This window comes from Diceros bicornis, chromosome 37, assembly GCF_020826845.1.
Source record: "Diceros bicornis minor isolate mBicDic1 chromosome 37, mDicBic1.mat.cur, whole genome shotgun sequence".
In the NCBI taxonomy this organism is placed as follows: Eukaryota; Metazoa; Chordata; class Mammalia; order Perissodactyla; family Rhinocerotidae; genus Diceros; species Diceros bicornis.
In genome coordinates this window covers 14,254,965-14,267,437 of record NC_080776.1, presented here as the reverse complement: position 1 = coordinate 14,267,437, position 12,473 = coordinate 14,254,965, and the positions used below count along the sequence as shown (strand labels likewise).

Here is a 12,473-nt window from a genome sequence, read left to right as displayed (position 1 = left end):
ATAATGAATATTTTTTAAATAGTCAAAAATGATAAACAAGAAGTATAACTAAGATTTTTTGTGACCTCCAGTATCTTCAGCCAGCCCTCAAAAGCCATTTCCTTGAGGTAAATTCTGTAGTTAGAAGAAACCAGAGGCACGTGCATTCCTAACTCCAGATTGAATCAAGTATTCTGAGGCTACATGTATTCCACAGGAAAAATGCTGTGTCTCTTCAAAGAGAAGGAATTACAAAGATTGCCTCACTTAGTTATCCTCAGACAATGGAATCTTCCCTTTCCCCTGTTTCAAACCAGACAAATAAATTAATAGAGGCTAAAACCTACTTGCTCCTATGGCATAAAAATGATGGCATGGTTACTATTTTCAATCCTATAAGATCTAGCTTTGCAAGAATGTAAAAGATCTATTAGTAAAGTAAATTGAATGATGAGATTGCATATAGCAAACTTGCATCAGCCCCCTGAAGACATATTAACATAAAGTGTTTTTAGAAATAGCAGTACTTGGGAACACACCATATGTGATTTGTGTTATAGTTATGAGGCGAAGTGTTATGATTTTTCATCTAAGATGATGTGGCATGCAAATCAACTCATTTAGATACCTTGCCATGGCGTACAGTGTTTCCTACGCTAGTTTCAAAGACTTATAATTGAAGACATTAAAAATGATCACTACTCTTTGAAAAATGCCAGAAATTACTCCAGACTCCATGTTCTACTCCAGGCTGCCACATGAGGGCATTCTCCTCCCAAAATATGTGCAAGCAGGTATTACCATTCATTTCTACAAATAGTGAAAAGACATACGAGCTATTTCATGATCATTAGGTTCTTTGGCCTGGCTAGGGAATATTCACATTAATGACTGATTCTAACATGATATTTTGTTTTCCTCACTTCGTCTTTGTTTGATTTTGATTGTATAGGGTGCTAATCAATGGCTTGGAAGGCAACCAAAAGACTGGATATATTGCTTAAATAAATAGCTTTTGTTGTGCTTGTGATTTGCAATAGGAGTTCTCTAATAAAATTGGTGGTTCATTATGTGTCTTCCACAGGGTTTTTTTGAAGAAGAAGAAGGTAAAGAGTATATTTATAAAGAGCCTAAGCTGACTGGTCTCTCTGAGATTTCCCAAAGACTGCTCAAGCTCTACGCAGATAAATTTGGAGCAGACAATGTGAAGATAATCCAGGATTCCAACAAGGTAGAGAAAAACCAATACTCATGCAACTGCAAAGAATTGACTTTTTTTTTAATTTTTTAACTACATTTATTAAAGTTTTCATTTTCTGCCTGACATGCAAAGTCAACTACCTAAAGTATTTTGGATGTTCTGCCTGTTTGTTTATTGGTTGGTTGACTGGTAATTTTTTTTTTTTTTTTTTTGGTCAAAAACATTATATGTGTTTATTTGAGAAACTTTTAGATAATCTTAGAGACAGCTTACAAAATTCTCTACTTCTCCCAGAGGTTATTTGCATTTGAATAACAACCAAAGGGTTAAAGTCATTGGGCCCAATAGTAGACTTGGAGGAAACAGCAAAAAAGTATTTGTCTGGTCATGGAGGTCTTCCTGAGTCATACCAATTTTGAAATCTATCCTCTGTGATAGTAGCAGACTTGTCGATTACATTGTGTTAACCTGTGAACATTCAATTAACCTCCTCCTTGGCTCCAGAAAGCAAATGCTCACATCCTCTGATGAGATTACTCAGACTCTTCTAATACACTTTCATTCATTTAGCCAGCATCTGTTGAGCACCTACTGCATGTCAGGCCCAGAACTAGGAGCTGGGGCACACACAGTCTTTTCCTTCCAGAGATAGATAAAGGAATAAATTAGAGAAATCGAAAATAAAAATATTTGCATTTATGTGATAGGTTAATCAGTTAATCCGACAAGGAACCTCCCGCCACATTACAAGCGCAGAGGCGATGGCCCCAGTCTACATGGCTGAATTGTAGAGGAACAAAAAGATATATTTCCACTCTCAAGTAGCTTGTATTCTAGACAAAGATAAGAACATTCATTACAAAAGGGAAAGAAAATAAGGATTAAATAATGTGCCACAGCCGGGTACTTAACGTCTCGAAGAGGCTTAGCTACTTGGTGAGCTGGCTACCATCCTACCTCTACCACCATCTGGCTACTTGGCCCCAGTCCAGCCAGGTACCCTTTCTGTGGTCCCACCCAGCTCTGAAGTGATATGCTTGCCCATTTCTCTCCAAGGGGAGAGAGACAGCCCCCTCAGGATGCCCTATGGCTCACCACTCTTTCTTTCACCATAATGTGTTAACACAGGTAAACCCCAAGGATTTGGACCCCAAATATGCCTACATCCAGGTGACCTATGTCACGCCCTTCTTCGAGGAAAAGGAAATAGAGGACCGGAAGACGGATTTCGAAATGCACCACAATATCAACCGCTTTGTCTTTGAGACGCCCTTTACGCTGTCGGGCAAGAAGCATGGCGGCGTGCAGGAGCAGTGCAAGCGGCGAACGGTTTTGACAAGTAGGTGCAGGCCTGCTGAGCAGCCGCGCGTGAGCGCTTGTTCCAATGCACAGCCCTTTATTAGGCTGAATTGGTGGCTATGGAGACGTGTCAATCTTGCAGACAAGTACCCAAAATGTGCTAACTTGGAAAGGTTTGCCAGGAAGAGGAGACTTCCCCTTCTTTATTCTCTGCTGAGGAGTCAACCAGAAGAGAAATTGTCAGGAGAGCTACTTTATGCACCTCTTCCCTTTAGATCTTACAGTCATAAAGGTCACGGTGTCAGTGTCTTGGGAAAGGCACTCTGAACTTACCTCTCCTCTCTCCCTGGATCTACCCTCAGTTACTTCAGGGTTAGCAGCTCTCAGAATCATGTGCTTTGGGGAAAGATTCTAAACCACCTGGAATTCAGGTTCCTCGTCTGTACAATGAATGCAGAGGATGATCTCCAACATCCATTCCGGTACTATCTAGATGTGTTCTGGGAGCTAGTCTTCCTTTCATCTATTCAACAAACATTTAATGAGTGCCTATAGGTGTTGGGAGCTGTTCTGGCAACTCAAATAAATAAAATAAAATTCTTGCCCTGAAGGTCCCTGCAGTCTGGTAGGAGAATGAGCCAAGTAAAGCCAGAATTTTATTTGAGCACAGTATGAGAGATGAAAGGAAAACACACAGGAGGGGCTCCTAAGGCAGACTGAGGGGAAGGATGAGCAAAGGCATTCCGGATGAGTGGTACCTAAGCTGTCTTGAAAGATCAGCAGTCCTGGATTGTGCAATAGACATATGAAAAGCAGTGACATCCAAATTATGGGAAACATTCACCTTCAGTAAACTTCCAGAATGTTTGTAATAAAAACAAATCTGGAACACAGCTATTCTAACATATACTATTCAGTATATATTTAAGCATTCTTTATTGTGGCTTAGTGTAGTTTTCATTTGGATTACAAGTTGTAGTGGAAGCTATAATCTTTTCAGTGTTTAGAGAGTCTGAAGGTCTTAATCCAACCCTGAGAATGAGGACACAGCTGGTGAAGTGTGAAAGAACATGCCAGGCGAAAACACCTGGGATAAAAGCTAAGCGATGTGAGCAAGCATGGCGCGTAGGAGAAAAGATAACTCACACAAAAAACACTCAGGATGGAATGTGCTATGTGCAAAGAAAGACATACAAGATCATCTGGATCTTCAGGGGAAGCCTTGACTCCTCACTAACCCTCTACCTTTCAATTCTCCTGTATTGCTTTCATTCAGCGAGTCACTTTTTCCCTTATGTGAAGAAGAGAATACAAGTCATCAGCCAATCGAGCACAGAACTGAATCCTATTGAAGTGGCAATTGACGAGATGTCCAAGAAAGTTTCTGAGCTTAATCATCTTTGCACAATGGAAGAAGTGGACATGATCAGATTGCAGCTCAAACTCCAAGGAAGTGTCAGCGTGAAGGTAAGCGTTACCCAGAGCTGAGATGCACGTGGCCAGTGAAACCTGGTATAAAATGCCCTTGGAATTTTTTACAAAGGGTTTTTACAAAGGGTTTCCCTGTTTGTGATACCATCCAGCACCTTTATCTGAGCCTTTAAAATTTTGTTGAGTTGTAAATGCACATTGATAGTGCCAGATACCTGGAGGTAAGCCTTTCTTATGTTTAGCTGAAATAAAATTTCTTCTTTCTCAGCCCTCCTATCCTATCTTCTCTGGATAAACTGTGTTCTATATTCTAAATTCTAACAAATGAATTAATTAATGGATAAACATGGCTCTCATAAATATTTATCATTAAGAGCCTTATACAACTTTCAAAAACAAATTTTTAAAAAATGTTTATTGGGGCCGGCCCAGTAAGTCGTTAAGTTCACATGCTCCACTTCGGTGGCCCACGGTTCGCAGGTTCAGATCCCAGGCACGGCCCTACACACTGCTCGTCAAGCCATGCTGTGGCAGCATCCCACATACAAAATAAAGGAAGATTGGCACAGATGTTAGCTCAGGGACAATCTTCCTCACACACACACACACACAAAAAAAAAAGTTTATTAGTTCATAAAATGTGCGTCAATATTTATCTGACTGTCAGGGTCATGACGAGAAGAGGCAGCATGCTCACAGTGGGTGATTGAAAAAATATAATAAATAGACTATTTGAAAAAGTGTGAGCAGCATTTAGGAAAATTAACAAAGGCAGGCACCGGGGCCAGCAAGACTAAAGGGCTATGACCCTCTCTGGACTTGAAGACTCAAGGGAGGGAAGGGTTAGCAGAAGCAGAGAGAGAGCTGGGAGAGCCAGCTGATGATAGACAGACAGACAGACAGATGTGGCCTCTGCTTAAAGGACTGCAAGAAGGAAGCCCTGGGGCCAAATATCGTGTTGGGGCAGGGACTAGGGTGGGCAAGCGAGGCACTCACCTGGGTCACAAAATTTAAGGAGGCACCACAAAACTCAGTGATCGAGATAAAATAATATTTTAATGCAATGTTTTTAAAAATCAAAAATAGTGCCAAAAATCCATAATGAACAAAGTATTAAAATTTTAAATAAAGGCTTGCCCATAATAATGCCACACAGAGCTCTATTGGAGCCCAAGGCAAAAGGAAAAATCAGGAATGTTGATCCCAATCCTGACCTGGCTCTCCTCTTCCCTGCCCACCTCTTGTCTGTGTCCTCCATGGCTGACTCTAAAAAAATTATCATAAATTTTAAAAAGCCAGAAGGCAAGAGAATCACTGTTATACTCCAAATGCGACAGCTTCCCTCAGCGCAGAGCTGAGCAGAGGCAAGTGGAGATGGGATGTGGAGAAGCAGAGGAGAGCATCCAGTACTGTTTGCTCGTTCTACCATAACACGTGGTAATCACAGACATCTGAGGATAGCTCAGATACAGTATTAGCTTCCTTCTTCTGTCACCTTAGTCCTTCCAAGCCCCACAGCCACATTAAAAGACGATAAGCACTAGGGAATATGGACTCCTTCACTAGTGTGAGCCTACTCATGTGTGGCAGCACAGATAGGACCTGGCATTGTGCATTCATTCAGCAAATCTGATAAATGCCTCCTCGGGCCAGACTCTAACCCAGACTGTCAAGGAGAATACAGTAAAACAGTGATTTCCACGGCCGTGCAGACACCACGGCCACCATGGAATGTCTTTCATTAATAGCTGTGTGTTTATTTTAAAGTTAACAGAAAAAACATAAGCAGCACATCAAACATTTGATTTCACAGATATTAAACTTAAATTTGTTTAAGTAAATAAAAGTGAATCTAGTTTTCAAAGATATTAAGAAAATAACAGAGGAGTGTGTGGATATGGCAAAAATGTGAAATGGTGAGCAAGTGACTGAATTTGGGAAGGATGGTAGTGAAGTATAGTCTGATGCATCCTGTAGTAGCTTATTGACTGTTGGGGGGGCAGCAGATAAGACAGATAACGAATTAGTAGACTACAAGGCGATGTGAGAGGGTTGGCGTACCACATGATTGGTGCCCACAATTGCTACTCCTTCCAGCTATGGAGAAGGATCCATGGAGAAGGAGCCTTCAGCCGATTCTCTTCTCCTCAATAGGTTAATGCTGGGCCAATGGCCTACGCACGAGCTTTTCTTGAAGAAACCAATGCAAAGAAGTACCCTGACAACCAAGTAAAGCTTTTGAAGGAAATCTTCAGGTAAGCTTTTCTTTGCTGGGATGTTCTTCCTTGGGCTCCTTCAGACAGGGAGTCACGAATTCCCCAGGAAGCCGCCTGACCAACCCTCTTCGAGGTGGCAGAGTGTATCAGTAGGCTGACTTCAGCTGGCCCGTTGGTAATTTGCTTATTGCTGTCACTAAAGGCAATTTGCAGATGCGTGTGGGCAGGCCCTTGATGTGAATGAGCGCCTCATCAAGGAGGACCAGCTGGAGTACCAGGAAGAACTGAGGTCCCATTATAAGGACATGCTCGGCGAACTCTCCGCAATCATGAATGAGCAGGTAAGGCTCTCCTTGGGGTGGCCCACACTGGTGGTTTATAGGAAGTATCCATTTTATCCCCAGTGCCAGAAGGACTGGAAAGAGTCTCTTTTCTTGCTGCTGAAATCACTGTACCTTACATGAACACCATGTTGCTGAGTTGTTCTCTCCTCCATGCACAACACCCCTTTCTTCAAAGAAGAGATTAGGTTGGAGAAAAATCTGTAGAAAAAGATGATGAGAACCCAGATGCTTTCCACAGTTGTCAGAAATATTTATCGAAATCCTATGCGCTGTTGGTTTTCTAGAACACGTGGGTCCTGTTAGACACCAAGAAACATTGGGTGGCGTTCCCCCTAAGGGGAACTTTGCTGCCCCGCTGGTCAGCCCTGACTGAGGACCTCACAACCCCCAGGCTGTGATGTGGAGTTCCACAGTCCTGCTACTAGAGGTCTCTGCACTATACTCAGGAAGGACACCAGGACTGGGGTCATGTCCTTTTAAGGTCAAGACTGCCTGAAGTCTGGAAGATGTGTAGAATTGGGATAAAACGCAATCCTCCACCCCACAAGCAAGTCATCTATAATTTTTGATATGTATTCAGCATGTTCTATAAGGCCGTGCATGAAATGTGGACGTTCAGTAGTCAGAGTATTTTGGGGTGCTGAGAATCAAGTGTTTGAAAACCAAGTGCTGCTTTTTTTTGGCCTACTTCCTAGCATCCGTCAACCCTCACACTCTACCTGGACATCTCATCACCGTGGTCCCCTCCAGGAGTTACGTGTGTTCTTTACAGAATAATTGAGGGGGACAATTTGAACTAATCTCCTTATAGTGCCTCATGCATAGCAGACACTCATTAAATATTAGTTTCCTTTCCTCTCTTTAAATGGCCTAGCACTAGCAATACTATTCACAAAACATGAAATGTGTGCTATGAATCTTTTTTTCTAATTGCGTTCCCCATATATGTTTCTATTTTTTCATCTCCTTCTATGCACTTTTTAAACTCTCCATAGTGGCTAGAGAAAGAAATGGTTAATTGACTTATGTTAGAGAGAATTAATCTCCCTGGATAGGATTCCTAGTGGAGGAAGTACTGGTTTGGGATTATTCAGGGGTGATGGGAATTAAATACTCAGGAGAGATGCCTTGATAGCATGAGGAAATCATAAATCTGAGAATGAAACGAAAAGAACAAACAATGGATCTGAAAGTTGGAAAAGGTGGTGAAGAAATGCTTATTTCCAACTATAAATTGCATCTGACCTTGAAACTTTGGGCAAAAATGTGTTTCTCTTTTTTTTCTGGCAGCTCTGTCGAGGTCCGTGTTTATACAGCTTCTGTTCCTCTGTGTCTAGTATTTCCCTCAGTACTGTAAGCAAAAGTGGTATGTTTTTCTTTCCTTATGTCTACTCTGTCCTTTGTTGCCTTCTGGTCTACCTGTCTCTTCCTAGCTGTTCATTTTCCCCAGACACTTCCATAGTGACTAGCTTTCTCTAAGTGTTTATTTAATTAGAACAACTTTGTTTCCATTTCAAGGTAGGTCCATATAAAAAAAAAAAAGCCTACTGATTAAAGCTAAAGTTAACAACTTAGCTTTTCAAAAGAAAATTCTTTCACTACCAGCTTCTAAAATATATTTGTGCTCATTTGTATGCAAAGCAAAAATTCACTATACCCCAAAGTGCTAAAACAAAAACGCAAAGACAAGGACCAGGTGATTAAGGCGAAAGAGAAATAATTTCTTTTCCAGAAAACCTTTGCTAAGAAAAGCGAAATTTGACTGTGCTTCCTGGAAACTGATGCAAAGAAAAGAAAGTGATGGATTGCACAGGTCTTGTTACTCAGTAAAAGAAATAGAGCTGTTGGCAGGAAAGATAAACTTTCTCCTGGTCCTGAGCTTCTATGGGGATTTGTCACATAGATCTTTATACACGGGACAATGACCACAGCATACATGATACCTTCACAAAAAGTTTTCCTTAAAACTTAAGGAAAAAAACTATAGACTTTCCATAGCAAAACTATAAGTTATCGACAGCAAAATAAGCTACTTGCATGACAGCCTTTGATGAGTGTTTTGGGTTGGTTGTAATGAACAATTTCCTGAAATCAAGAACAGCTAGCAAAGGATACGGGTCTATAAAGTCCACAGTATCAAAAAATTGGGTATTTATCTCAGCTCAGATTAATAACAAAATAATTTTGCTTGCTTCTCTTCTCAGTGATGAAAAGACATCTGACCATAATATTTGGGTTTGAAGTCTAGTGGAGGGAAAAGTAGTCAAATTTTAGCATAATCCTATAATAAATGAAAGAACCGTAATCCGTAGTGTATGAATACCTTCACATACCTATATACTCATGCACCTATTCTGGAAATAGGTATGTGTGTAATTACAGCGAAAAGAGAAATTCTACCACTGAACTTTTAAAAATAAAAATAGGCATAGAATGGATAGACAGACGTAGAAACAGAACAATAGAAATAAAATTAATTACGCAATTCACTCTGAGTGCCCAGAAAATTCTTAGCTAAAAGGATATTCTGAAGCTGTCTATTTAATGAAAGAACCTTCAGTATAAGGAAAGAGATGGAAAAGGATCAAGTGGATGCTAGTGTGTAAAATGGAGATGCTGAGGTGAAGCAGCTTGAGTTGCTAAAGTGACAAGCAGGCAATAGTTACCTTCATAGGCAGCCAGAATGCTGCACTATTTTATAAATAGCCAAAAATCATAAAAGCCTTCTTTGAGAGAGACCAAAGTAATACACGCAAGTATCTGGATGAAACATAAATATAAGATGCTCATTTGGAGTCTCTTTAAACATTTAGAAGGATGACGGCATAGTGAAGTCAATGGAGGTAAATGGATTTCAAATATAAAATACAGAGAAAGGAACAGATCTACCTTGTTATGGTGCAAGCAGGCACCATGCAAAGGCATATTGCTCGTAGAGTTCCAGATATACTTTGGACATATTACTTCCCAAATTATTTAAGCAGAACTTGTGACATTGATCATAAGGAGAATTTATTAGTAGTGTGGGATAGTCGGATGGTGGATGCTCTGCAGAGAAGGAAATGGCACTTCTGTCTTGGAACAGGGGAGAGCTAAAGCTTGGTATTGTGTAAAGTTACTGGGAAAATCTTCATAATGAGAAATTTAAAATATTCATTAAGTCTCTTCTGCACAGAGATATGTTTTAGAGGTGCCTGGGGTTTCTTTGTTTGCATATCATTATTTGAACAGATCTGACAGGAAAGTATTATTTAGGCATATTAACATCATTTTCAAAAGTAAAATCAAGTCAAGGTACATTTTTTTTCTTATGTGTCCATTAATGCAAACATTTGAATGAGGTTTCAGATTTTTCCTCTGTTGATAGATTTTAACAATATAAATTATAAACTTTTATATTTTTTATGTATATTTTATATTAGTTTATAATTTATAAACTTTATAAAATAAGATTCTGGAATTAGTCAGACACATTCATAAGGTTTATTCAAGCATTTATACATTTATATCTGATAGCTGAAAAGTATTGTGAAGCTATTTTATTTTATTTATTTATTTATTTTTGATGAGGAAGATTAGCCCTGAGCCAACATCTGTTGCCAATCCTCCTCTTTTTGCTGAGGAAGATTGGCTCTGGGCTAACATCCATGCCCATCTTCCTCTACTTTATATGTGAGATGCCTGCCACAGAGTGGCTTGATAAGTGGTGCGTAGGCCCACACCTGGGGTCCGAACCTGTGAAACCCAGGCTGCTGAAGTAGAGTGCGAGAACTTAACCGCTACGCCACCGGGCCAGCCCCCAAAGCCGCTTTAAATCTTGCCAAAACGGCTAACACATAGGCTTGGAAAAAAATTGTCCTAGTGGTTAGAGTTTGGCACACTCCACTTCAGCGGCCTGGTTCAGTTCCCGGCAGGGAACCACACCACTCAACTGTCAGTAGCCATGCTGTGGCAGCAGCTCACATAGAAGAACTGGAAGAACTTACGACTATACATAACTATGTACTGGGGCTCTGGGGAGAAGAAAAACGGAGGAAGAGTGGCACAGATGTTAGCGTAGGGTGAATCTTCCCCTGCCAAAAATAAATAAATAAATAAATAAATAGATTCTTCAGATCTACTTTGATATGTGCATTTTCAAAGTTTGCAGATTTCCCATGGGAAATTAAAAAAAAATCACAGTTCTGGGTTTTCATTTTGTGTTTGGAGATGTTAACATGAACCTCTCTATTATCATTTTGTTGTGTTGTGTTGTGTTGTGTCCTGTCTTAAGATTATGTGCAGGGACGACCCGTCAAAGCGCGGAGTAGAACGAACCTGCACTCGAGTAATTAGCAAGGCAACTCCAGCTCTGCCCGGAGTCTCCGTCTCATCTAGTACAGAAGTTTGAGGGAAGGTCTGCAGCATCAGACACACCTCTAAAAGAACTTTCTGAATTTGCAGCTAATCTTGGGGAAGAGAAAGATAGATTTAATTTATTTGAAGTTTTTATGATGTTAATATTTTTTTTACCTCGCTAGCTTGGGAATTTTGCCAGCCTCCAGATTTGCACATTTCTTATGTTGTTTTTTTTCTTCAAGTGGCGTTGATCAAGCCAAGCTGAATATTTGCCATGAAATTCCAATGAATGTGTAGCTCAAAAGCAAACCGTAAGTTTGCTGTCAGTTACAGTATGTTCAGTACCCAGTCCAAGTACACATATTTTAAAGGTCAAAGTGAATGTTTTTGTAACATTTAAGCATATTTCAAATGTAAATAGAAGATTGTAAAATATATGGTTTTTACCAAATTTAAAAGAACCTTTTTAGTTCATACTTATGACAGTGCTAAAATTATATGAATAACATTTCAGATATCATTATATTAAAATATTTGTGTATGTGTACAAAAGTGTTGATAAATACTAATCTTTAAAGTTTGTGGAGTTCCTTTATTTGTAATATATGTGCTCCTAAAAGCAAGGGGATGTGAAATTATGGAAGTATTTTGTTGTTAATAGAAATAAAAAATACAGTTCCTTTGCATTTGGTTCCCTCTTGAAGAGTGGGTGAGTTGCTACTGAAAGCGGTTCATTGGACCGGACGTCTGCTGAATACAATCCTACTCACCACTTATGATGCCGTACCAAGAAGTTAGGGAAAGGACTTGAACATCAGCTGGGCAGTTCCTCTCAAGGTCAACCAGCCAGGCTAGAAGTTTCTAAACCTGGGAGATTAGTAGACTGATTTGGAGAAGATATAACAAATCAGAATTTTGATGGTGGTGGTAATTATTAGGACTATTCACAAATATTTCGTTTCTGTGTTCTATAAACTTGTGGTAGGATTGCACTTGCCTGCCTCTTTTGAAGTTAGACTTGACCATGAGACTTGCATTAGCCATTGAAATATGAGAAGTGACATGTGTCATTTTCAGGCAGATACTTACAAGCCAGTAAGGGGTTCTGCCCAATCCCTTCTCCTGATGCAGTCATCTCTGAAGCACGTGGAGATGGAGACTCCATCAGCCTGAGTCCCTGAGTGACCACAGTGAGCAGAGACACATACACACGTTGCTCACTCCCCACTAACCTTGGTGAACGTAGATTCTGAGTGAGAAATGCATTTTGTTGTGTGAAGGTCCACGAGATTCAGGGATCGTTTGTCACTGCAGCATTATGAGCTTGTCCTGGCTGATCTGTATTTATATCAAAGTTGTGACTGATGTTCAGCCAGCTCTGGGGACCACTAACACATTCCACCCTCTGGCCTACCTCCCTCCCCCAGCCAACATCAGCAGCCGTGCACTGATCTGAGCTGCCTCCAGATGCAGAAGGCAAGCTTGAGAATATCATTGTGCGTTCACCCTCAGCAGCCATTCCAAAGGCCCAGCCTTAAATTAGGAGACTTCAGCTGACTTCATCTTTCTTCTCCGTTAAGTCCATTGGCCAGTAGCAGCGCATGAGAGCCAGAAGGGAGGATATGGCTTAGAAGACGTATTTAAATATTGTGTACACAGAAGTGA

The 12,473-nt window shown here is 40.4% G+C and overlaps 1 protein-coding gene across 2 annotated transcripts in view; it reads left to right on the top strand.

Annotated features, from left to right (window-relative positions):
* The window catches only part of DOCK10 (dedicator of cytokinesis 10), a 262,692-nt gene extending 251,246 nt beyond the window's left edge, over nt 1-11,446 (top strand). For both annotated transcript variants that reach the window (XM_058533107.1, XM_058533108.1), the window contains exons 51-56: nt 1,064-1,210; nt 2,309-2,519; nt 3,756-3,946; nt 6,065-6,165; nt 6,329-6,467; nt 10,744-11,446. In XM_058533107.1, the coding sequence (XP_058389090.1) occupies nt 1,064-1,210; nt 2,309-2,519; nt 3,756-3,946; nt 6,065-6,165; nt 6,329-6,467; nt 10,744-10,860 (906 nt within the window). In that variant the 3' untranslated portion in view covers nt 10,861-11,446. The remainder of the gene's footprint in view (nt 1-1,063; nt 1,211-2,308; nt 2,520-3,755; nt 3,947-6,064; nt 6,166-6,328; nt 6,468-10,743) is intronic.
* The last annotated feature ends 1,027 nt before the right edge of the window (nt 11,447-12,473 follow it).